Genomic DNA, 25,102 nt, shown 5'->3' with positions numbered 1-25,102 from the left:
GATGTGAAGTCAGATGTGCATGAAACGACATCGGAATTGCAGGCTATTACGTCAATGATATAGAACTTTAAATCATAATTATTGGGTGTAAAGTTGTAACTTTAAGGTGTAAAATCGCATCGATTAGATACATATGTTATGGGTATAGAGTCAGTTTTATATCAGTATTTTTTTTATTTTTGTCTATACTTTATATTGATTACTTGTCTTGACTTGTGACTTTGTTCATGTTTGTGTGGTTTTATTGTGACAGCTGTTCTTGAAGTCCTATATGAATATCATTCTAAGGTTATTATTTACATATTAGCTTATAAGCCTAACAATGTAATAATGACAAAGAATATCAGAATTCTGAGTTTTCAAGAAATCAGGCATGAGATATAAATCAATAAAAAAAAAATTCACATTAAGTTTTTTTTTTTAAGTCACCTCATACATAGTTTTTCTCTTTTTACATCCGCTGTGCATCAGTCACTCAAAATAATGGGCTTTTTTCTATCTCTGGATAGAGATTCACCAAATGATGGGAAAAATACACTGAAGAAATCTTATCAAAACTAAAAATAAAGATAAAGTTGCAGAACGTTTTGAGAAAAATTATACTCAGGTACGCCTCCGTCTTTGGCGTTATTGTAGCATTAAAAAGTTGTGAGTCTGTCTTCCTATTGTTTTGTGTTGCAGTGATTTAAACCGTCTGAATAGAAATAATTGATAGTTCTGGCTCTGGCTGAAGCCTCTTTACTGAGATGTTTTATTTTCTGGAGTAACTGCACCGCGTTTGCTCTGCTTTTGGAGGCTGTTGTTGTTCTGCTTGATCCCAGATACCCTCCAGGCACCTTGTGTGTCCTCTAACATCACCCCGCCTGGGATTCTGTCTTACCCCCTCAAGAACTTAGTAATATGGCAAGGGGGAGGTAGGACTGAGTCAGGGATTGTCCGTGCTCATCCTCTGCTTGGGGATTAGGACGCGCGCTAGTAAGATTTATCCTTATGTAACAAAGAAAGTAAGAGCTCCCGATCTGGAGGTTACCAGCTGGTAACACAAAGCATTCCTCTGATCTGACGGCTCCCACTCGGGAGAATCGACTACTTTATTAGGTGCTCATTTATTGCTTTGATTTGATTTGCCTGGGTTTGGAGCTGGTTTGACTGAACTCCAGGGGTTTCTGAGTTCAGCCCAGCGAAGGTGATGTGAGCGTCCTGGCATGCCACTCGTCTTCATGTAGAGCTGCGGGATCCTGCTCGATCCCGTCGCCCTCCTCCTCCTCCTCCTCCTCCTGGTTCATCTCGCCAAGAAGCATCGAAGCAGGAATCTCTGGCTGCATGCAGGCAGGTGGAGAGGCTGAGGGTTTTTTATAAAAAAAAAAAAAAAAAGTCTTGTAAGATCTCATCTCATGCTCCATAAAACCCTTAAACTGTCCCTCCCTCACCCCTTCAAAAAAAACAAAAAAACAACACAGCCCCCTTTGGAATTGTACCTCCAGACCTCCGCTGGATGCCTGACCTAACCCGCCCCTCTCCTTCCACTGGAATAGAAAGATGAAAAGAGAGATAAAATGCTTTGCAGGAGAGAGTTATACATTGGGAGGTTTCTCTGACATTTACTGCAGCCTCGCGGCTCTGGAGAGTTTCAACTTCTCTACGACCCGCCTCCTGTGCCTTATCTAAAGATTCATGCGTTTGAGTCATTACACAGATAAGTAAATGTAAAACAAGTCATATATTATCATAATTCTTACGCATGTTTCAAAATACTGCAATACTAATGTGTTTAACCTGCAGGGTGTCTGCAATACAGTGGAACCTAACAGGAATAAAACACAATTACAAATGGAGCGAAAAGTCTGTTCAGCAATTGGGATATAAAAAGTCATTTAAAACATGTTTTTCATCTTTACATAAATAAACTTTATAATCCTGTCATATTTTTTGGGGGGGGGGATTTGATTATAACACCAGTATATGTTTTTTTTGTTTTTTTTTATGTACCCTACGTAAATAATTTAGCATTTATTTTCACGACCTCTAAATCCTGGGTGGCTGTCCAAAGGTTAATGGCTTGATTGAAATTTACAAGGCCTCAGACTTTATAGTCTGCTTAATGTAATAAAGTCTGTGTGCAACAACGTGCTCACGTGGCTGCTCACCTTTTATGACCAAGTTACAGAGAAAAAAAAAACTAAACTAAACAAAAAAAGTGCTGATGTGTCGGTTACTTTTGTCATTAATGAAAACAGCGTCAATCTCTTTAAAGTTAAGATTTTGAATAGTCTGTACAAAGTGCGATAAGGTTTTGTGTTTTCCTTTGCAAATATATTGTATATATACAACTATAATTTTTTTAATTAATTTGATTTAATTTAATTTAATTTAATTTAATTTAATTTAATTTACAACTACAAAATTCAAGAAATACAACAAAATTAACACAAATAATAACAATGTCCCTTGAGCTATAATCAAAATATTACATTTATGTAAAAGAGTTGAGAAATGTGTGTAATGTTTTTCAAATTGGCCACACTTGACCATTACGTGTACCGCTCCCACACACCGATCACCGATCATCGGTGTCGGTTCACCCGGCGACACCTCTCTGTGTTTGGGAGTCTCCCAGTGCAAGACGGCATCTGGCCGGCGTGTGCAAAGATGGCAGATTAAGATTTGAACTGTTGCGAATGTGAGTCAGCTCACAGCGGCAGTCAAAGATAAGCCGCGCCAGCTGATGTATTTCAGACAAACCACAAGGCAGAGAGGGACTGGAGACTCTTTGCAATGACGGATTCTTTCAAAATGGAAAAAAAAAGTGATCGTATGGGCTCCTGTAGCCAGATGATTGTGAATTTGTGTACCATTAACAGTGAGTTATATTTCGGAGCGGCGTCTTACAGATATGACGGAGCGCGGCTTAAATCTCTTTCACTTGTGTGTACATGAGATGGGGTATTAAGACCAACGGCGCCTCCTACCAGGCTTATCATTGGTGACATGTTTGGGTGGCGGGTCAGAGATGTGTGCGGTCTGCGTCGCCCCAGGGCCCGCTGGGTACGCTGTGTGTGGAATTTCACATGCTAGCACCGTGGTTACACAAGCCAGCGCCGGATCAAAGACTGTAGACCTTTCACAGGCACTCACCAATACAACCCCGCTTTCTCCCTCCTCTGTCCTCGTCTTCTTTTTACGTCTCCGTTCGCCACTCTCACCTGTTGTTTTTACACTTTCCTGACTTTCGTAACCCAACAAAAAGCGTGTTCCAGCAAGGCTAAACTACATCAGCACATCAGCTCTGTGGTGACCAATCCTGACGTTTTGGTTTCAGAGCAATCAGTTCGAGGATGTTGAATGGATTCATAATAAACCCAATCTGACAGGGATGTCCATGTAGCTTGGCCTTGTGTCTAAACTCCTTTCCTCGACTTTAGATATAAACTTAATCTGACAATGTGACGATTGACAATGTCAATAATTTCTGGAACACACCACTTTTTACTTGTACATACATGCTTTTGTAGACCCGTGGAGAAAACCGATACAAATGGAGAGAGAACATGCAATCTCCACACTGACAAGTCTCCTCATCGGCACATCAATGTCAGACCAGGAATCTTCTCGCTACAACCCTACACTTTTCACATTAGTCAGTGTTTATAAAGATCCCCCGATGTAAGCTCGTGCAAATGAATTCAACTTTAACAACTAACATTAAAGAGGAAGGAAATGATGGAGAGAGCGGGAATAAACTTAAAGTTTCAGGAGAAAAAAACCTTCCAGCCAGCAGATGTAGTTTACAGATCTTTAATGAACTTTAACTGAACTACAGTTTAACTTGGCTCACTTTGTGAAAGTGACTCTCTTTGGAGCCAAACTCCAAGTTTTCACTGTTCCCGCTCATTGACACAGGCCCCATGCGGACGACATCCACTGATATCACTCCACCAGATTTTACAGTAAAACCGTGCAGGAAGCCGACAGTGTCGATGCTTTTGTTCTGCTCATACTTGTTTCATGCACTCACTCACCCCCCCCCCCCCTCTCTCTCTCTCTCTCACCTCCATGCTCTGCCTGTGCCACTCTATCCTTTGTTGTTCTTAGAGCGAGTCAGGAGGTGATGCTGCTGCGAGGCAGAGCGGAGTGCTATTGCTTCTGGCTGTGTGTGTGTGTGTGTGTGTGTGTGTGTGTGTGTGTGTGTGTGTGTGTGTGTGTGTGTGTGTGTGTGTGTGTGTGTGTGTGTGTGTGTGTGTGTGTGTGTGTGTGTGTGTGTGTGTGCTGTGTTTCCTCGCCGCTGCACAGCAGAGGTGGCCGGAGTGCTCTGTGGTTAAAATACAGTGTGGGATCAAAACCAACAGTCCGTGCTCTGCAGGCTTCACATGTGAAATTGCAGAATTTGTTTTTGATTCTCGGTTTTAGCTGAAAGAATAATACAGCACGAGACAGCGGCGTCATGGTGACGTCTACGTGCTCGTGATAATTTCACCGCCGCTTCCATTCATTTCAAACTCCATTTTTAGAACCGTGCGGGGCGCTTGGAGTCCTTCCAGGCGTGCTCTGTGCAAAGAGTAGAGGTGTAGACTGTAAAAATGAACAAGCTGTTTCGAATTCCTAACCCGACGACTGCTGTTACATTTTGAATTAGACGAACTGAAAGACAAGTAATCTGCATGTATATTGGAGTTTTCATCTTGGATTAATCATAACAAAATTAAAGCTGGTAAATAGTTTTTAATTAATAATTGATATATACATATACACACAGATCTTACATGCAGGCAAACCCTAACCCGCACACACACAAAATAAAGGTGGTTAAAACTTTGTACAATGCATCACACTGAGGTTCAAGAATTCATACCTCTTGAACTACAATTTGCCACAATATATCCAGAAATATAATCTGATGTAATCTGCCCAGACTTCCCGGAGAAAAGCGTCGCCACAGCATGATGCTGCCACCCCCATGTTTCACAGTGTGTTCAGGGTGATTCTCCGCCACACATTTACTGTCACAAGTTCAATTTTGGTCTCACCTGACCAGAGCTCCTTCCTCCACATGTGCGCCGTGTCCCCAACATGGCTTGTGGCAAAGTGCAAACGGGACTTCTTCTGGCTTTGCTTCATGGCTTCTTTCCTGCCACTCAATTTGCAGCGTAGCGTGCATGACGTGATAGTTGTCCTGCGGATAGACCTGAGCTGGAGATGTCTCCAGCTCCTCCAGAGTCACCACGGTCCTCTCGGCTGCCTCTCTGGTCAATGCTCTCCTTGCACAGCCAGTCAGTTTAGGTGGACGGCCATATTTTAGTAGGCTTGCTGTCGTGCTGTATTATTTACGTTTACGGGTGATGGATTGCACAATGCTTACTGTAACGTAACCCTGCTTTAAACTTCTTCACAGCTTTGTCCCTGATCGGTCTGGTGTGTTCCTTGGTCTGACATATACTGTATATATATCGTTGTCAGTCTTGGAACTGTGGAAGGAAATCGGCATGTAACCCAAGAGAACTTAAAACCTGGACTACTTCTTGTCCCAGCGATAAATACAGTGTCACAGTAATACTTTGTCTCACCCCGGTGTGTCTTTCCTTCACCTTTCCTCAGGTCCTGCTGGTGTTCGCTAAGGAGGACAGCCAAAGCGATGCCTTCTGGTGGGCGTGCGACCGCGCCGGGTTCAGGTGTAACATCGCCCGCACGCCCGAGTCCGCAGTTGAGTGTTTCCTCGACAAGCATCACGAGATAATAGTCATCGATGGACGTCACTCACGCTACTTCGAGCCTGAGGCGGTCTGCCAGTGAGTCTTGATTGATTGATATCAATATCAAATATGCTAAGCCAATCACAACTTAGAATTAGAACTAACCAATGAAGCATATATTTGGGTTGTAGGAGGAAAGAAAAGCTAATAACGGCCCCAAAATGCCATCAAGTCAGCCATCGATAGAGCTCTAAATGCAAGTCAATATGAGTTATATTTAAGCTTAGTCAGCGTTCTTTCATTTGTTGAAAGTATTGTATTTTCCACATTTAGCTGCTTCCAGGTTACTACAGAAGAAGAGACACTGTGACCATCTGTGGGTATTATACCAATATAAGATGATCATCATTTCGTCGAATAAAAACAATATTAGCGCTCAGTCAGATTGTGTTTTTACCACAATGAACTAGATTTCTTGTGTTGTTCTTCGGCGTGATTTGGAAAAGTAAAATCATCAAGTGCTGAGATTTTTAGTCTTTCCCACAGAAATCAATTTTGCACCACATTGATCAGGGCTCAGTGTGATTAAAAGCTCTATGTTAATTTGTTGTGGAGGGCTTGTTGGTGCCATCTGGTGTTCAGGAGAAGCACCACAGACCTCTTTACGTAGAGCACACAGAGCTTTCTGTAATCAAACAGGTCCTTTCAGTTCAGAAAGTGGCAGCTGATACTACAGTTACAAAAGAGGGACGTTTATATGATATTGAACTGCATTTTGTTTGTTTGTGGAGATGAAAGCTGAATTGTGGCCCAGAGAGAAACACATGAAGACCTTTGTATGTCTCGACTTCTTTTGGGTTTATTTAATTTTCTTTTTTCACACTGAACGCCCCGGGCCAGTCTTTTATAGAATCATTTGATTGTAGAATAACTCCATTCGTTCCTTGTTCTCAGCTGTTCGCTGAAGTCGCGCCGGTCACACTGGCCTGACTCCTTTTACTGTCGGCGCTGCGTGAGCACTTCAGGATTTATTTAGGAAGTATTTTTAGTCATGCTTTTCGTTCAAATTTGCACATCGTAAACTGTTTCCTCCCTTTCCTGCCCAGTTCCTTCAAAATATTTGCTTGGTTTTCATGCCGTCGTCTTGATTTAGTGCCGTCAATGATTAATGCAAATGACGAATGAAAGCTGGATTCCCTTCAGCCTTCTGACATCTGTTTAAAAGACAACTCATTCCTTATTATTTTAGCTGAGACTCGTGACAGCTCGTTCTGTTAGATTTAGTCTTTTCTGCAGACCCTTTTGGGTTTTCAGTTATTGTTAGATGCAGTGCTGACCCGTCCAGAGCTCGACACAGAAAGCCACCGCCGTATATTTTGTTGAGTGATTTATTGTAAGTGCTTCATTATTTCCCAGAGTAAAAGAACAGATGCATTCATCTCTCCTGTCTCCTGATTTCCACGGCTTGGCTGCTCCTCCCTATTTGTCCGCTGCTCTGTCGCTCCATCACCATTTTCACCCTCCTGTCTCTTTCTCTCTCTCTCTCTCTCTATCTCCTCCATCACTCTCCGTCACTGTCTGCTCATTCCTCGCTTCCCTCCTCCTCCTCTTCCTCCTCCTCTTCCTCCTCCTCCTTCAGGCCACTTTCCCGTACGCCCTGCCAGCCGTGTGGCTTTGTGGCCGAACCTCTAAAGCACATGTTGTGTTTGGTGTTTCTGTGTAAAGCGCAGAAATGTTCTGCCGTTCCTTTGTGGTCATGACATCAGCCCCAATTTGCCCACATGTTTATCCTGCCCGAGCCCGGGTCCAAGCCGCCTCTCCTGAGCTCAGAGTGTGGATGAAGTGAACTCCCGCTGACACCCCGGCTGCCTTCTAATCAGCATTCGTTTCATTTCACAGGATGATCCGCGCCACAAAGCCCTCCGAAAACACAGTTATTCTTGCTGTTCTACCACAAAAGTAAGTTTGCTTTGGTAAAATTTTACATTCTGTGTTATCGACAGGGTTATCTGTGAGGTGAGGCTTAAAAAAAAAGCAACCTGGAAATGTTTCTTTATGCTAAGCTTAAAAATATTTGTGAAACTGAAAACATAGTCTTTAATACCCCTGTAGGCCTGACCATGAAGTCTTCCTTTGTCGGTGTTGCTTTTCAAAAAATATACGCTTGACAGGTGTTACTTCATGAAGAGACCAAATTTTAAATTATATTTTAGTAGTTCACGCAAGGGGAGAAGTTCATTCACTGTTCAAAATCCTTATTTATCTGCTCAGTTGATCCATTTCGAAATATATAATTTTATCGCTTGTGTGTTTTCTAGGCCCTTCCATTTGTTAAAGTCCAATTTTCTTTTTTATTGGCCAAAAAAAATCCCATAAAAAAGTGCTGATTAAAATGTGGCATCAGCCTCATCATATTGCTGGCTGCTGATGAGCCAAAAAGAAAATGTATTTGAAAATATTCACACCGATATTTACACATATCTGTGTGCACCATGCATACGCCCATTCGAATATGCCGAATAAAATCACATTAAAACTACTTGTAGACCTTTATTCTATCTAAAAATAAACGTTAATCATACAAAACTACCTAACTTTTAACTTTTATTTAAGAGAGCTTGACATCAATGACACTTCCAAGTGAACTGAAGACAAAATAAAAAATGAAAAATGGAAAAACGTAATGTGAAAGGAAATACAGAACTCTGTTTGGTGGAATCACTCACTCTGTATCACGCAGGATACAGTCACTCATAGCAGGAAGCTGCTTTCGGGGCCTTTAAGTTATATTGTTTTCTTTACACTGGAGATATGTTCTTGACAAATGTTTGTGGTTTGTGATGGTAATAATTCTTTTTTGTCACTGTACAGCCCGCCGGACCAGGAAGAGCCATCTGTTCTTCCTCTCCTCTGTGCTGGATTTAGCAGAGTACGTTCAACAACTTGTGTTGTGTTTGCTTCTCCAAAAGGCCTTTTTTTTTTTTTTTTCATACTCTGAAATAGCAGCATGTTGCCAGTTTTCAAACGAGCTCTTCTTGTCGGCGGTGCCTAATGGTGTGAAAATGACGTCGAACATTTCAGAACAACTCGCTACCAAGTGAATACTGACTCATTGAATTTTCCACTCCCCTCTCTCACTCTTTCCCCTTCTCCTCCAAACACCACTTAACCTTGTTTGGTCTCCAGAGGTTTGTGGAGAACAGCAGTGTAGCAGCCTGCTATAATGAACTCATACAGATTGAACACGGGGAGGTGCGCTGTCAGTTCAAACTCAGGTACGGCAAAGAAAGAAAAAACGACCCGAAACCATGCAGATGTTCACCGATCAGCCAAAACATTATGCCTTTTTTTTTGTGTCCAAGACATCAACTTAGCGGGCAATATGTTCACTTGCTGACATACTATCAGGATTAATGATAAAGAGATGTGTGTAAATCACTTGCCCTATCAAATGGTCCTAAACTTATGGCTGATCGGTGTGTCTACATGATCAGACACACACTGTGCACAACTTGGTGCAGAAACCTTTTTTCTTGAGTCACAGTTGAGGGTTTCTTTAACTTGCAGGGCTTGCAACTCTGTCTTCACTGCTTTGGAGCACTGTCAGGAAGCTGTGGAGATCACCAGTGAGGACCACATCATACAGGTAGATCATATACTGTACATACATGTGCAATGCAACTCGATCCAATTCCATTTGCTTATACCCACTTGTTATTGACACACGATTGTTTTATTACGATAACACAGTCATGTCATTCTTGTTTTTAATTGTTCTCAATGAGCAGTTTCAGGAAATCGAACAGTAGTGACTCTCTGTAAATCTAATTTTTTGTCCCAGTATGTGAACCCGGCATTTGAACGGATGATGGGCTACCACAAGGGCGAGTTGATTGGGAAGGAACTGACTGAACTTCCCAAAAGCGACAAGAACAGAGCAGACCTGCTGGACACCATCAATACCTGTATCAAAAAAGGAAAGGTCAGTCACCTATGATGAAGCAAACATCATCACCCGTCAGGTGATCCAGTGTCCCTGAGCTTTGCTGTCTCTGGCTGACAGGAATGGCAAGGTATTTACTACGCCAGGAAGAAGGCGGGCGACAGCATACAGCAACACGTGAAGATAACGCCTGTCGTCGGCCAAGGAGGGTAAGGAAAAAAAGAATTCAACAGGGTTATCATGAGCTCAGCATGAATCAAAGGGCTTATTTGAACTTACGTCTGTCTTCCTGCAGAAAGATTCGACATTTTGTAGCTATCAAGAGGCCTCATATTGACAACAATAATCAGGTGAGTCAAGTCTCCATCATACATCATCCAATATAAATACCTTCAAAAAGACAAACAAACAAGATTAAATATTAAAATGGCAAAAGCAACATCAAATTGATGTTAAACAATCTATTTTTATCTAAATTAAAGCCATAATGAGGAATAACTTAATAAATAAATAAGTAAATTTACACACGAAAAATCAAACTCAAAAGATAAAAATAATGAAGAACTGCCTTTGTTTCAATTAAAGGATTTTCAATGTTTAAGTTTTTTAGTATTGACTTTATTTTAGCCCGTTTCAGGGTGCTGTATACTATAAGACAATCGCGAATGCTCATCAAATTTTAGGGCCCTCATGGATTCTGGAATTCTCACAAACTCCAGACTATCAGTGTCCATTTGAAAGGAACAAGAAAATAATGTTGGAGTTACCAAATATGGTTATTTACCTGAACAAGCGTTTACACATCTTAGTTAAACAATCCCCATCCTCATTTTGCGTGTCCCCGTTGTGCTGCCTCAACATTCGCGACAAACTTTGCCCTCCAAACGCTTTCTGTGAAATGTGCCTAAAACTCTGATTTGTAAGCTCACATGATAAATCCTCTGCACATAAGCCTTCTGGCAGCAAAAAGTCATTTGCCAAAGAAAAAACTTTAATAGTGAGGTTTTGTGTTTTTTCTTTCTTCTTTCTCTCTGTTGTGGAACTTAAACAAATGTCAGTCATCGTAATGCTTCAGTACAGCTTGGCCCAATCAACCCTCATGAACAAGTGAACGACTTGGTCATGGATTGCAAACTGCTGGCAGTTCTTTTTTTACATAAATGCTCAAAGTAAACTGGAGTATCGGACTTAAATAACGGCGCATTGCTGCCTCACGGGCCTCCAGCTCACCGACTCTGAAGCAGGTGAGTCGCTGTGCTCAGCTGGGGTCTTGGCCAGTAACGTCATACTACGCTAAGCTACGGCTAAGCTACGGCTAAGCACCAGGATTCCCCACTAAGGCCTAGCGAGGCTAGCAGCCAGGCGCCAGGGCTATTTATACGCCTGGCAGCGCTACACAGGGACTCGCTTTAGCTCGCTGCTCTCTTTCATCATGTGTGCATAAGGTGAGTCAGCCGTTGGCGTCTGCCTGCCAAAGCCACATGGCATTCATTCCTGCCGCCCGGGATCGGGAATCCTCCGACATGGCAGGAGCTGATCCCATTCTCCTAATCATGGAAGTCATCCCCCACAACCCGAGCTGCGCTGGGTCAATTAAACCACGTTATGATCGTGGCCCTTTGAATTCTCTCTCATCAAAATGTGTTAAGGAGGAATAATGTTGTTGTTGTTTTTTTTAAATGATTCATCAACTTTCACCTTTTACATTAGTGGATGTTTTGAAATAGGAGATTTGTGTACCTGGTGCAAGGGAACAACATAAAGTAAAAGTAGCAGCTAAGAGAAAAAATAAACAAGCAAATGTATATTAATTGCGAACAAATATGATAGATCAAAAGTTTTCTTAAGAAAAGAAAATGTCTCAAAAAGAAGAAAGGCTTCCGGTTATAGTGCATTAAATAAAACATTTTGGAAAAAAATAGCTTTACAAGCTTTACCTATAAAAGTAAAATTTAACAAAACAAAACCTTTCTAACCAACACTACCAGGCTGGAGAAAATTTGTGATAAATAGTTAACTGACTAAACTACATCACAGCTTGTCAAAAATGTTCTATATTTGTGAATAAATAAATACTAAAGACTTTTTGAAGAAACAAATTCCTTTTTTTTTTTTTAAATCACACTAATATACAGTATGCCTTGTGTGTATGGCCATAATCACACATATTTCATGGTTTATGTATAAAATGTATCTTCTTTCTGGTTGGAATATAGTTCTCAATGGATTTACATTATGTCGTCACACACACTATTTAGTGTCTTGTGTTTTTATTATCACCAGTTTTAGTGGTAATGTGATCGAATATGGTATCACAATATTTCAAATGAAAAACATAATTGAATGGTGTTGCAGTAAAAGGTGCTTTTCTAAGGCAAAGGGTAGCAAAAACATCAGTGTTTAAGTCAATATATGATACACTTAAAGCAAAAGTAGCCATTGTTATTATTTACACAAAAATCTTCCAAACTTATGCAAACAGCACTCATTTCAATGTGTCACATGTAAAGTGCAGAAATATGGTTTTGCTTAGTTGAAAAAAAATTCCCTATTCTACCTAGATGAAAACTAACTTGCAAAATAATAAATAACTTTATCGTATTTGCTATTACTTTACAAAAAAGCTGCCAACAGTCCTGCAGCGAAACTCGCAGTACCAACAACAACGTTAAACAACAGACTTTAAAATAAAGCATCATCACGTTAAACGATTGCAAAGTAGGGGCTAAAGTTCAGTATTGAGGGCCAGTTTGAAAGTGAGTCATGTAACGTGAGCTATGTTTTCTCTTTGATGAGACAACATCCGTCCAGCAACCGAAGGCCACAGAGGTCTTGTCAGGATACCGCTGGTACTTCTGATCTGATTGTGTCTCGTCACTGAGCGCTGAAAACCAGACATCGCTTCTCGTCTTCATCCCGCCCAGCCGTTTGGCTGTGGAGCACACATTTAATTTCATTGCGTTGTTTAGTTTGTAGTATTTGTCCCGTTCAGGTTCACTTTTGTTTGACTCTTAATTATTCATCAACTATTTCCAAGCTAAGTCAAAATATAATTTTATTGGATTTTTTTTGTTTATAAATCTATTTGTGCTTTTCAGCCCAAGAAGCTTATTACAATGCAGCGAGCTACATCTGGCAACCTTGGATGTCATTAGAAAAGTTTATGCTGTCTTAATCCTATTTAGTCAACCTGGGAGACACAAGAGACCTGAGAGCGACAAACCTCAGAATTTAACTGACTTTTTTTGAATAAGCGAAAATGTAGTTATTTGATTCAAAAGCAATCCGTCATTGAAATATTGCCAATATCTGAGCTTATGACGTATTCAATCACAAGTCGTTGACTTATATTGCAGCATGTTTTGCTGTGAACATGAATCATTACGTAAACACGCGTCCCGCTCTGTCAGCAAGTTGTAGAGGTGCAGTGAGTCACCGGGTGAGGAAAATCTTCTTTAACGAGATTAGAGGCTCCACACCGCCACATTAACATAACCTGTGTGTGACTAACAGGATGTACTGTACACACTGTCACCTGCAGGGAAACAGATTCCTACAAACCCGGGGGAAATGTTTTTCAGGGAGAGCGTTACTTTCAATTGTCATCGTCTTGCTGATCAGCGTTCGGTCAACACATCCTCAGTTAAAGCAAAGAAATAAAAGAATAAACAAATGCAGGACAGCAAGAAAGACAGAAACTGAGAAGATGATGGAAAATAGTGATGCCACATCTACAAATCCAGGCTTTCAAATGTGTGAAGTAAAAGTATTTTTTGCAGAATGTTCAGCCATCCTTTCTACTTCCTTCGTCATTTTCTATAACCAATTTCTCAACTCTGAGTCCAGCTCTCGCTGACATTGGTGTCATGTCACCGTGTCTCAGTCAATCTCATGGCTAATTTGTAGCGAGACGGACGCTCACCACAATCCCGGCCAATTTAGAGTCAACTATTGATCTAACGCGTATCAGTAGTTCACTCACACAGGCATAAAGGGAAGACGTGCACGACTCCATATTTGCCGTCACGAACATGGAATATGGGGGCTTGTCTCCTCGATTACGCAACATTCTGAAAGCGGTCAATGCTAATAGATCGATGGAACATTCCCTATGCATGTATAATTCTTGCACTGTTTATTATTACATCTGTTTTATTGTGAAAGAAAGGATTCCTCAGCTGGCAAACTGTGACATCTTCTTTCTGGACATTATATTAAGGCATCACACTTTCACATACTGTGTTTTTCTTTCTTTTTATTTGCCAAGTTATTATTTGCTCTATCACTCCAATACGTCTGATGACTTCCTCCACCTCTGCTTTTATAATGAAGGCCGTAGAGTAAAGAGTTTGAAGTTTACGGCTTTAACCACCAGGATTCATCGTGTGCTGCGTTCGGGATGCAGGGTGATTCTATTTGTTGCAGCGGAAAGCTAACCAGCGGAGCTCCTCTTAACCTGAACCGTCTCCTGCTCTCTTGTCTCTCAGGTCCACAAGTCCAACAAAGAAGAGCGATGCAGCGGCGAGCATTCTCAGTCAGGTAACTTGACACATTCCGGACAGCTTTTTAATCACGTTCCGACATTGTACGTGCGGTCTCTTTTTGTCCCGCTCACTTGAGCTTTAAGCATTATCCGAAGCCGTGAAGAGAATCTCTGTTACCTTTTCGCTAAGCTCTTGTTGCACTTACTGGAGTTTGAATGAGCTCGTTGACACTTGACATGACACTTTCGGTTTGAGGGCCGCTGGCTTTCTCGTTTCTGGCTGCTGAGTTAGTTTCAGCATCAGCAGAAGCTGCTATTTCACAAAAAAGTCTTGTTTAGTGAAAGACAGGCACCTCATTGCACCTGAACTAAGTCATGTTGAAAGCTGCCCGAAAGACATTAGCATTAGCCCGTATCCACAATATGTGCATCACCAACACTTGACGGATTAGTCTTGAGGCAAAAACATTTGAAAACATTTTATTTTGTGAATGAAATCGTTAGTAAAAAAGGACACTTCTTTATGTCTATATCAGGAAGTGAATGCCAAACCCTAACCTAAGAATATTTTACCCACGGTTTGTCTTCATTAGTCACTTTTAGAGTCCAAAAAACATCGACTAGGTTTTCATTTGCACTGTTATGAAATTACATTAATTACTGAGGCATCGCATGTTCAGTAAAAAGTACATCACTTCATTGGACAATACTTAATGTGCATTTATTGTCCATTACTTCCCTCTGCAGAGTGCCATTCTTTACGTCACCGAGACCGCAGGAAAGACTCGATAGACGCCAGATCGATCAGCTCTCGTGGTAGTGACGGTAAGCCTTTTCAAAGTGCATTATCTCTCTCTCTCTCTTTTTTTTTTTTTTAGAGCCACAATTGGAATGGAATGGAGCGCCACTTTCTGCTGAAAGGATAAAACAATAGAGCGAGTGAGTGAGATAAATGCAACAAGAACAAGGTGAAGGAAGGAGCACAAAGGAAGAACGGCTTGAGAAAGAAATTATCAATGGAGGGGAGAGCGGGGGGGGGGGGGGTGGCCAGCAGCGACTCAGTGAGTCAGACCTTGTTATGGTAGGTACTTGAACTAAAGAGATCCTAAAGAGAGAGATGCTGTGGGCTGATGGCATGCGTGCCTCCCTCCTGAAATGTCTTTGACGTAGTTTCTGCTATTTTCAGGTCACTCAGCCGGCGTGCTGCCGCCCCTCTGCCTCACGTGCGGCACGTTTTCCTAATCGAACCACGTTGATTCATCTTTCACTTCCTTTGCACGTCATACTGAGATTTACTTTTCTCATCGTTCTCTCCGAGGGTTTCACTCATAAACTCCTCTTTCATTCATAAATCTTCCTAATGATGGGCGGATGCTTACAAACTCCTAGTTTAATATAGATGTATAGTAAATAGACGCCATAGGATTAGAATCAGCGGGAAATCAAATGATTGTTTTTTTGTTTTGTTTTTTCATTTTTTCATTATTTTCTGTATTGCAGCTCCCAGTTTACAGAATCGAAGATATTCCTCAGTCGCCCGGATTCATTCAATGACAATCGAGGCTCCCATCACAAAGGTATGGAGCTTTTATCGATAATGCCAGATTCCAAAAGTGTTTTCGCAATTGTCAAATATTTTCAGACAAAAAGGTACAATTTAGTCTGAGGTGGAGTGCAGCTGAAAAACCTCATTTATTTAGCATGTTTTCACCAGTTTGAGCAGTGTAGAAGTTCTTTACCTCGTCATTGCTCTCGCGGGCTGTTGGATATATATTTTTTTCCAATACAAAATGCACCAAATGCTCTTTGTCACTCTCTTTGGTTCACTTCCTGTATTTGCTATATTTTCCACTGCAAACAAACGTGAGTCAATTTCTGAGACTCACGTTTTAATGCAGACCAGAGTTTGCTCGAAGTTCACTAAACAGTGATTATGTGAAAATGCAAAATGTGTGAATTATGATTAAAAAAAAGAGGTAAATTATTATTTCCACTCTTTCCAGATGTTAACCATATTTAAGCAACTTCAGATTTGAGTCATTTTAAGGTTGAAAAAAGACATTTCTTAAATGTTACCCTCACCGTCTAGTCCTGGTGTTATTTAATAGAATTAAAACCAACCCAACATTTTGTTTTCTGAAAGGGGTGCAATTAACTTTTTCTCAGTCAAAGTTATTTTGGCAGATGTATTTTGTCCCTAAACATTTCAATGGGACCTTGTTCTCTGTGGGACTGTTTCTCCGACCCCTGGTGACCAGTGTAGTCAATGTTTTGATGCTCTTATTTAAGCTTGCTGAGTACTATTGGCAGACTTGCATGAAATTAAATGTTAACAAGTGAAATCCGAGAAGTGATGGCTGTTCTCTGAATTCTCACAGTCATAACACTGGTCAAGTTGTGAGCTGGCTCATGGTTCGGTACCAAAGAGCCCCACATTATTCCCACCATGTCACATTGTCTCCCGCGCCGAGCCCTGTGACGTTTGCGAGCGTTTGAGAAGAAGCTTTATTTGGTGTGATTTGCCCCGGATGAGATTTCCACAGCATCACATGACACATCCACAAACAAAGACACACTTTGTCATAACACGAAGGCTCTTTGTACATTTATTTATGTATTTATGGTGTAAAAGTTCCACGGCAGATTTAAAGGATCTTATTTTGTCCTCATTACCCAGGTAATAAATATCATCAACGCCGCCCAGGAGAGCAGCCCGGTGACCGTCGCCGAGGCTCTGGATCGAGTGCTGGAGATTCTGAGAACCACTGAGCTCTACTCGCCTCAGCTCGCCTCCAAGGAAGACGACCCCCACACCAATGACCTGGTCGGGGGTCTCATGAGTGTAAGAGGCAGCAAGTACACTCACGCTATAAGATTTAGCTTCATTCAAGAAGAAAATGTTTTTTGTTTATTGTGTGTTTTTTGTAATCACATACTAAAAATGTTAGCGCATCACGTGTAAGAAAGAAAATTGAACGTGCTTTCTTCTTGACACATAAAATCTTTGGCTTACCAGATTGGATCAGTTGTGTTTGAAGCCCCAATAGACTTTTTGTTTGTTCATGGTTTGCTTTTTAACTATGACGTGCAAATGTGTGGTCTGAGGGGCTCTTTCACGTCAGCTGATAGACTATAAATTATAGAAAAAAATAAATAAATCATGTTGTTTGAGGATTCCAGTGTTATTTCTGATTATGCAAGCCTGATTCTTATAGTACATTTGATCAAAACATGATTAGACAAACATGAGATTATGACTTGAAATTTGAACATTTGAAAACCCTCTAAAAAGCAAATGTTGATGAAGTTAATGCCTGACTAATTTTAAGACGTTTGAAAAATAAATGAATTGGGAGCGAACTACAAACAAAGTCTCTATATTCTGTATGTGTTGTTAGCTTTAGCCACACATTACAAAATAGGATTCAGCTGACCAAGTATGTTAAGAGGTAACTTTATAAATATTTCCTGTTTAAATCCAAGCTGGGAGCCCGAGTTTGAACAGTCTTTTAATGCATATCAGAAACAGGAAAGAAAAAATAATTGCACGTAAATCATCCAGTCAGTCAAGATGTCTGAGATGAGACTCCAGTTTTTCTACTTCACTTTAAATGTGAACTGTATAATCTGCATCTTAATTAACAGGTGAGGATCCAGAATTAACAAATAAATGGCTGATTTGTATTAAAAAAAATAAATTATAATGAACGTTCATTTCAGCCAAGTGGTGCAAACTAGTTCCTTTGGTGGTGCTGAAGTTACCCCAGTTCAAATCAGTTAGACTTAATAACGCTGCTTTTGTCAGGCGGATCTGGGGAATTTGTCACGGCTGGAAAACTTGTTTCAAACCACTAAAGAGGATCTTTGCTTGGAGTGAGGAACTTCTCATTGATGCTCCATGATGCAGCCTCGCACATGTGATGTAGACACAATGAGCCTTTCTCCTCCCATTTAAATAGTGTTGCTGTTGCCACAGTTTTGTTGGAGGTGTAGCATCAAACAACGGCAAACTTGTTGCAGCGTTTTATGATGAGACACAAGTTTGTTTCCAATGTGACCCAAATATTTGGATTTTGTAACTGATTAATCAATTAGTTGTTATATTTTTTGGCTTCCTATTTTCCCTCCAGGACGGGCTGCGGCGACTCTCTGGGAATGAATATGTTTTCTGTAAAAGTAAGTCAGCAACCGTCACCACATTGGTACAAAAAGATTGGTATTGGCTGGAGATTAAAAGGAACCTGTCACTTTGAATTCATCATATTTTGACCCAAAATATCATCTGTATCAAAACAACTTCAAATCTCTTGGGCAGTGCATTTCAAACAGAACCATTGTATATGTATAGAATTGTAATAGCTCAAAGGACAAACACCAAGGCTCGGCCATTTGAATGAAACAACAACTTTCATTTTTTTTTTAGGTGTATCATAAAAAATAACAAGTCTTAACATATAAACTAACAACTTTGAAATATTTTTTTTAAATTCAAGTCGAGTGTGTTCTAATTCATATAACTTATAACCTAAAATTCTATATGTCAAACTTTCACAATTTGAATAAATTATAGCAAAAGCATCTAAGTATTAAAGAACAAGTGGGCCTACCGAAATGTTATTCTTCCTCACATCGGATTTTGAGATCTGCGTGTGTTGATTGAATCTCATGCATAAATATTACAATTAAAGTGCCTTGATTAAACCAGAAACATGTTCTCTTAGCTCTCCACAATGTCATTGTTTCCATCTGGGTTCGTTACGCAAGCCCATTACAGTGATTAAAGCCACAAGAACACTTAGCGGGGAGAAGATCTAAATCAAGTGTCTATTTTCTGAGAAATCGTCTCATTTTTCATCAAAGTGAAAACTGTATTGGTACTTGAGAGCTCGACATCCGTCAGCACTCGTAGGCTTCTTTAAACAATTGTACTGCTGCGCCCCGTCTTTCCACCACGGGCTCAAAGATTCCAGATTTATAAAATGAGCCACTTATCCGGTGTGTTTGCACATGTGTACAGAGCCAAGATTGGTACGGTTATTCATTATTTACCCGTCAAACCCCACACAGCGCGCTCCCTTCAGGCCCCTTTTATGGTCAAATAACCTTGAACCGCAATGTGCGCGCGCGTGTGTGTGTGTGTGTGTGTGTGTGCCAATGCCTTTTGTCTCTCTGCCTGCCAGATATGAGCCAGAGCCAGCTGGCGATTCCAGTCACTTTGAACGATGTCCCTCCATCCATCGCCGAGATGCTGAACGATGAGGAGTGCTGGGAGTTCAACATCCTGGAGCTCGAAGCGGCCACGCACAAAAGGTACAAGGGCGAACGGACATTAAGGCCCTGAGGCCCCAAAACCAGCAGAGCAATGAGAGTGACCCTGTTGGCCTGACCATGACAATTCCTTAATTAACTTGATTTTAGTAATTCGATCTGAGACGTTTTTAGAAATGTGATCGTTCAAAGCTCTGCTTTACTGGTTTCAGGTGATTCTCTGTTTGTTTGTGGGTTTTTTTTTTTAAATGGTTCCAATATTGACAACTCAAATAAATAGAATTACAATTGTAAAGGCATTTTTATTTCTATACTTCACCTCTAAATTTGTAGAAATACATAGAATACTAACCATTACATGTAGGCTTTACAAATGAAGTCTGGCAAGTTTCATGTTATCTACGATAAATTAGAGCTATCGCAGAATGCATCCTTCAAAAAAACTTTTTTTTAATTTCATGAAAATGTTAAGTAATGTAAAGCTCTCAAAAATGTACCAAAATCCAAGTTTTATGAGCTTTTTATTAAATTTTCCATTGCAGTGTCATGTTAGTCATGAATGTTTCATTTCCACAAAGATTTGCTCGACGTTAGTGAGTTATTCTCTGAATCGTGATACTCAGAAAAACCACTTGAATTTTACACTTAGTTTTGTTCAGAGATTTAATAAAACTGATGATCACTTGCAACTAAAATGACCTGCTATTTTTATTATTTCCACTTACAGAAAGTTTCCTCTTTAAAAATAAAGATAAAAAAAACAAATCATTCATTAAGACCTTAATGCACAACACATTTATTAGTGATTCCTGTTTCTGTGATGCCTTGCAGACCTCTCACGTACCTCGGGCTGAAGATTTTCACAAGCTTTGGCGTGTGTGACTTCTTGAACTGCTCGGAGGCGATGCTGCGCTCCTGGCTGCAGCTCATCGAGGCCAGTTACCACTCCTCCAACTCCTACCACAACTCCACGCACGCCGCCGACGTGCTGCACGCCACGGCCTACTTCCTACGCAAGGAGAGAGTCAAGGTTGGAGGAAAACCCCGTCGTATCCAATATGGCAGACACGCAGCGCTTCCATGTGTATTCTCCAGCTGCATGTGCCAGTTAATTATATTGCTGACAAAGAGAGACACAGGGAGGACATCCAAACTTAGTGAGATGAGACAACTTAAATAAAAACTACACCAGTATTAAACACATTGATTCCATTTATAAATAATATTTGTTATTTATTTGTACATTTTTTGAGGGTGTTTCTTTTTAGAACAAAGTGGCAGATCAGTTGTGTTCAAATTTTGAAGATTCTGAAGATTATCTATCATGTTAAGTTTCAGATAACTCTGTTTTAATAACAAAACAAAGCCTTTATCCTGTAAACATTGCTAATAGAGGTCAGTATTCCGTACACCACCTTCAACAAATCTCACATTAATTCGGTGTTTCTATTGAGAGATGATTTTTATTAAATTAAAAAATAAATGCAGTTCCATTGATACAAAATGTCATTTGTATTTAAATGACCACATACCATTAGTTAAAAGTTAGAAAATACATTGACTTTACATAATAAAATAGAATACAATACCAAAACTGAATCTCCATCATTTTCCTACAGGTCATGTGTTCAGATAATAAGAAAATCATTGACAATATGTATGAAATAAATGTGAATGTGGCTCATTTGAATGAACCAAAATGTCAACAGATACGGTTAAACAACAGTTGGCACCAAGCTTTTTTTTGTATTGAAGTTGCATTTGTAGCATGAACAGCAGAGCTCAGCAAGTAGGTCAACGTGCCCATGATCTTAAAAAAAAAAAAAAATTCCACTTTGGTATATTGGATGCTTGAAGTCTACCAGTGTTTCATTGGAAATTTGGCAAACATAATTCTTAATTCTTATTCTAAAAGAAACAAATACAGACACGTTTTTGCACGTTATTTTATATAAATGTGCTCAAATGGACCCTTAAAACATTTATTAAGATCAAGACAAGTCCTAGCATCTGAGAAGGTTTGATTTGCTGTCACGGAGTTCTGACGTCACTGTTTCTCTCTGCCGTTCCCTCCAGAACAGTCTGGACCAGCTGGATGAGGTCGCGGCGCTGATCGCAGCGACGGTCCACGACGTGGACCACCCGGGCCGCACCAACTCCTTCCTGTGTAACGCGGGCAGCGAGCTGGCCATCCTGTACAACGACACGGCCGTCCTGGAGAGCCACCACGCAGCCCTCGCCTTCCAGCTCACCGTCCGCGACGGCAAGAGCAACATCTTCAAGAACATCGACAGGTCAGTAGAAACATGGACATGAGCAGATAGCGTCACTTGTCTTATAAAGAGTTAAAGGTACGACATTGGACAATACTGTACCTTTAAGAGAGTGAGTACGATTATCCAAATCAAAAACCCTGTTTTATCTCATGTGTGTACAGGAATCAGTTCCGGACGCTGCGACAGGCCATCATCGACATGGTGTTGGCCACAGAGATGACCAGACACTTCGAGCACGTCAGCAAGTTTGTCAACAGCATCAACAAGCCAATGGCGGCCATAGAGGAGACCAGCACAAGTGTAAGCGAGAGCGCCGGGGTCGGTCTGGAGAAAAGAGCAATGTAATGACTGTAATTAATAAGCTCCTGCAATTTCACCCCAAAAAAATCCCCAAAACAAACACAAAGCTGTGATGGCCTTCTGTCTGTATTTTATCGTCACATTTTTGTCATTTTGTGCCTCATATTTAAGTCAATGTCGTTATCCTCATTAGTTTGAAGGTGCACTACTATTTTTGTCTTGTTTCTCACAAAAGCTCTTGAAGTCATGTGAGAAAACGATGAGTTTTTTGATTGATGATCCATAGGAAACATTTTAGCGCCATTGATTATGCACATAACTAAGGAATGCAAGAAAGAACATTTTTGATTGGTGGATTTGTCGCCATGCATGAGTCACACTTGGTTGATGACTGTGGGAAATCTCTAAAAGCTCAACTTTGGGAGAAAAAAAACAAGACTATTTTTCAGAATTAAAAGTGACTTTATGGGATTTAAAGAAATCTTCATGATTAAAAAGACAAATCACTTGATTTAGATGTCATATAAAAGCTGTAGTAAGAGCCAAGTAAGTTAAAAGCTGTGTCGCATCTACAAAAATCACAATAATTAAATGCAACAAAAGCGTTGTTCAATATTAAGTTGTTCAACGCAAGGCTGCATATTATGTACTGTCATCTGCAATAATGTAGTGTCACGATAAAAATGCATTTAGTTTTTTTCATCAAGTGCACATTTGTAGTTTCCACCAGCAGCACCACAACTGCAGTAGTTTGTTAAATTTTATTATTTTTGGTAGTTTTGTCTTCATTTTTATGTGAAGAGTGCAGTAATTTGGGGAGAAAAGAACAGATGTGCTGTTCCCCGCCTTTTAAATTTTCTTTTAAAATGTAAGTACAAAATGTTTATTCGTAATTTAGATCTGAAATCGCCGTAAACGTTGCGATGAAACTTCTAACTGAAAGGCTGAGTCAAGCATTGAAATGTAGCAGAAACATGCATCCTTTCAATATGTGTGATTGTGCTAACAGAGTGTAAAGAACACGATGTGGCCGTGTTTTCCCCGTATGTACAGATGCTCATGTATGCTCCGTCTGTCCCGCAGAGCATAAACAGTGACTGCGAGGGTCAGGCCAACATCAGGAACTCTCCAGAGAACCGCCTGCTGATAAAAAGGATGCTGATCAAGTGTGCAGATGTGGCAAACCCCTGCAGGCCTCTGGAGCTCTGCATCGAGTGGGCCGGGCGGATCTCCGAGGAGTACTTTGCACAGGTGTGGAGGCGGCGCCGCTATGGCATTTGTGTATTGTGACATTTTGCATCGTTTATTTCAACTGTAGTCTTTCACCTTATTTATCTTGTGTGATTATTGACGTCGACCCGTCCTTTTTTGTTTCTTGATTTCTGCGTTTGTCCTGCAGACGGACGAGGAGAAGAGACAAGGGCTGCCAGTGGTGATGCCAGTGTTTGACAGGAACACCTGCAGTGTGCCCAAATCTCAGATTTCCTTCATAGACTACTTCATCACTGACATGTTTGACGCCTGGGATGGTGAGAGCAGCGCCTTTGCTTTTTCTTGGTTTTATAGGTTTGTTTGTTTTTTTCCTGCAGGGCAGCAATGATTGTAAATCCAGCTGCAGACTATTAAAGCGATGAAAAAAAATTGCAAACTGCAAACATTGTCACAGCTAACGTGTGCAGCAACCAATCATGGAATAACGGCCAACAATGTAATAATTTTGCCCATTTTAAATGTATTAAATCCAATAATGATAGATATATTAGTTTACAGTACGTTAAAGGTCATTCAAAAATGAATGACGACTTGTTGGATGCTCAGCTATATTGAGCTCAGGGTCATGGGATTATAGTGCGTTTCATCTTTAGCCAAGCTCAGCTATTCACTTCTGTTCAGACCTCAGCAATTGCACAACGGTTAACTTTAGGATTATTTTACTCAATGAAACGTCTTCACAAGATAATCTTTAATTATCTAAGAAAATCTCGTTGGCTCCTTGTCAAATTGACTCCAGCGATGGTTACTTCCTCTCCATGACGCAACCTCGTCCCCCCACAGCGCTCTATAGAATGAATGAAACAAAGAGGTTAATTCAGTCTGACTGAAACAAAACACTTGTTCAGACTTCCCCCGCCCTCCGAGGATCCTTCGTTTTTCTTGGCAGATTGCGGGATAGGAAATTACAGGAAAGAGACGAAGAGGAGGAGAAGTCAAGAGAAGTGGGAAAGGACAGATTGGTGCTCTTAACAGCTCCCTATTCCCACTGAATTCCCGACTTAGCATCGTCTTCCCGAGAGGAAACTTGTTTACTGTCAACACGGCTCTGATGTCACGGAAAGATCCCAAATGCCAGTGGGACACACAGAAAGTGCCAGAGTGTCAGGGGAGGGGAACTTCAGGGGGGGGGGGGGGGTATGGTTGCAGAGACGGGATGAGAGTTCACGACCACTCGGCTCTGCTGAGGGACAAGCAGTCGAGCAGAACTTCACATAGTCGTAAACACAAACACACACATGCAGTCACTTCCAAATGGCCGGGGTCACTGTCGGGTCACAGCGGGAGGTCATTGTTACTTCCAGAGATGCAGCGCGCGGTCATCAACACGCCGGAAACAAGGATGTAAACAAAACAGGCCGTTTGTGTGTGTGTGTGTGTGTGTGTGTGTGTGTGTGTGTGTGTGTGTGTGTGTGTGTGTGTGTGTGTGTGTGTGTGTGTGTGTGTGTGTGTGTGTGTGTGTGTGTGTGTGTGTGTGTGTGTGTGTGTGTGTGTGTGTGTGAGTGTGTGCGTGCACACGTGCACGCATGTTCAACCTTTGATCCACAGAAGGCCTTCTAACACTGCAGAGTGTACATAACATTAGCCACCATGCACACACACACACACACACACACACACACACACACACACACACACACACACACTCTAGATAGATCTATCATATCTATCTATAAGATAGATAGATAGATAGATAGATAACTTAAATATATATATATAACATCATTAAAAATTACATATATATATGTATATTGAATCCTTTTTAGATAGTATGTATTGCTTTTGTATTTATTGCTTTTTTTTTTTATCTCATATTCATGTTTGTATCTTGTTACTTGGTAGGTAGATGTCTCATACTCATGATACTCATTTT

At 40.7% G+C, this 25,102-nt stretch overlaps 1 protein-coding gene across 1 annotated transcript in view; it reads left to right on the top strand.

Moving 5' to 3' along the window:
- The window catches only part of pde8b (phosphodiesterase 8B), a 42,021-nt gene that overhangs the window by 16,588 nt on the left and 331 nt on the right, over window positions 1–25,102 (top strand). Inside the window, exons 3-21 of the mRNA XM_080509677.1 lie at window positions 5,593–5,783; window positions 7,587–7,646; window positions 8,559–8,616; window positions 8,874–8,962; window positions 9,255–9,333; window positions 9,529–9,669; window positions 9,751–9,839; window positions 9,926–9,980; window positions 14,118–14,169; window positions 14,861–14,938; window positions 15,614–15,690; window positions 16,791–16,955; window positions 18,244–18,289; window positions 19,294–19,423; window positions 20,213–20,411; window positions 21,458–21,675; window positions 21,819–21,957; window positions 23,041–23,208; window positions 23,357–23,486. Of these exons, the coding sequence (XP_080365803.1) occupies window positions 5,593–5,783; window positions 7,587–7,646; window positions 8,559–8,616; window positions 8,874–8,962; window positions 9,255–9,333; window positions 9,529–9,669; window positions 9,751–9,839; window positions 9,926–9,980; window positions 14,118–14,169; window positions 14,861–14,938; window positions 15,614–15,690; window positions 16,791–16,955; window positions 18,244–18,289; window positions 19,294–19,423; window positions 20,213–20,411; window positions 21,458–21,675; window positions 21,819–21,957; window positions 23,041–23,208; window positions 23,357–23,486 (2,164 nt within the window). The remainder of the gene's footprint in view (window positions 1–5,592; window positions 5,784–7,586; window positions 7,647–8,558; window positions 8,617–8,873; window positions 8,963–9,254; window positions 9,334–9,528; window positions 9,670–9,750; window positions 9,840–9,925; window positions 9,981–14,117; window positions 14,170–14,860; window positions 14,939–15,613; window positions 15,691–16,790; window positions 16,956–18,243; window positions 18,290–19,293; window positions 19,424–20,212; window positions 20,412–21,457; window positions 21,676–21,818; window positions 21,958–23,040; window positions 23,209–23,356; window positions 23,487–25,102) is intronic.

This window comes from Blennius ocellaris, assembly GCF_963422515.1.
Source record: "Blennius ocellaris genome assembly, chromosome: 15".
Lineage (NCBI taxonomy): Eukaryota > Metazoa > Chordata > Actinopteri > Blenniiformes > Blenniidae > Blennius > Blennius ocellaris.
The sequence above is the reverse complement of the archived record's forward strand: the minus strand, read 5'-3'. Positions and strand labels throughout refer to the sequence as shown.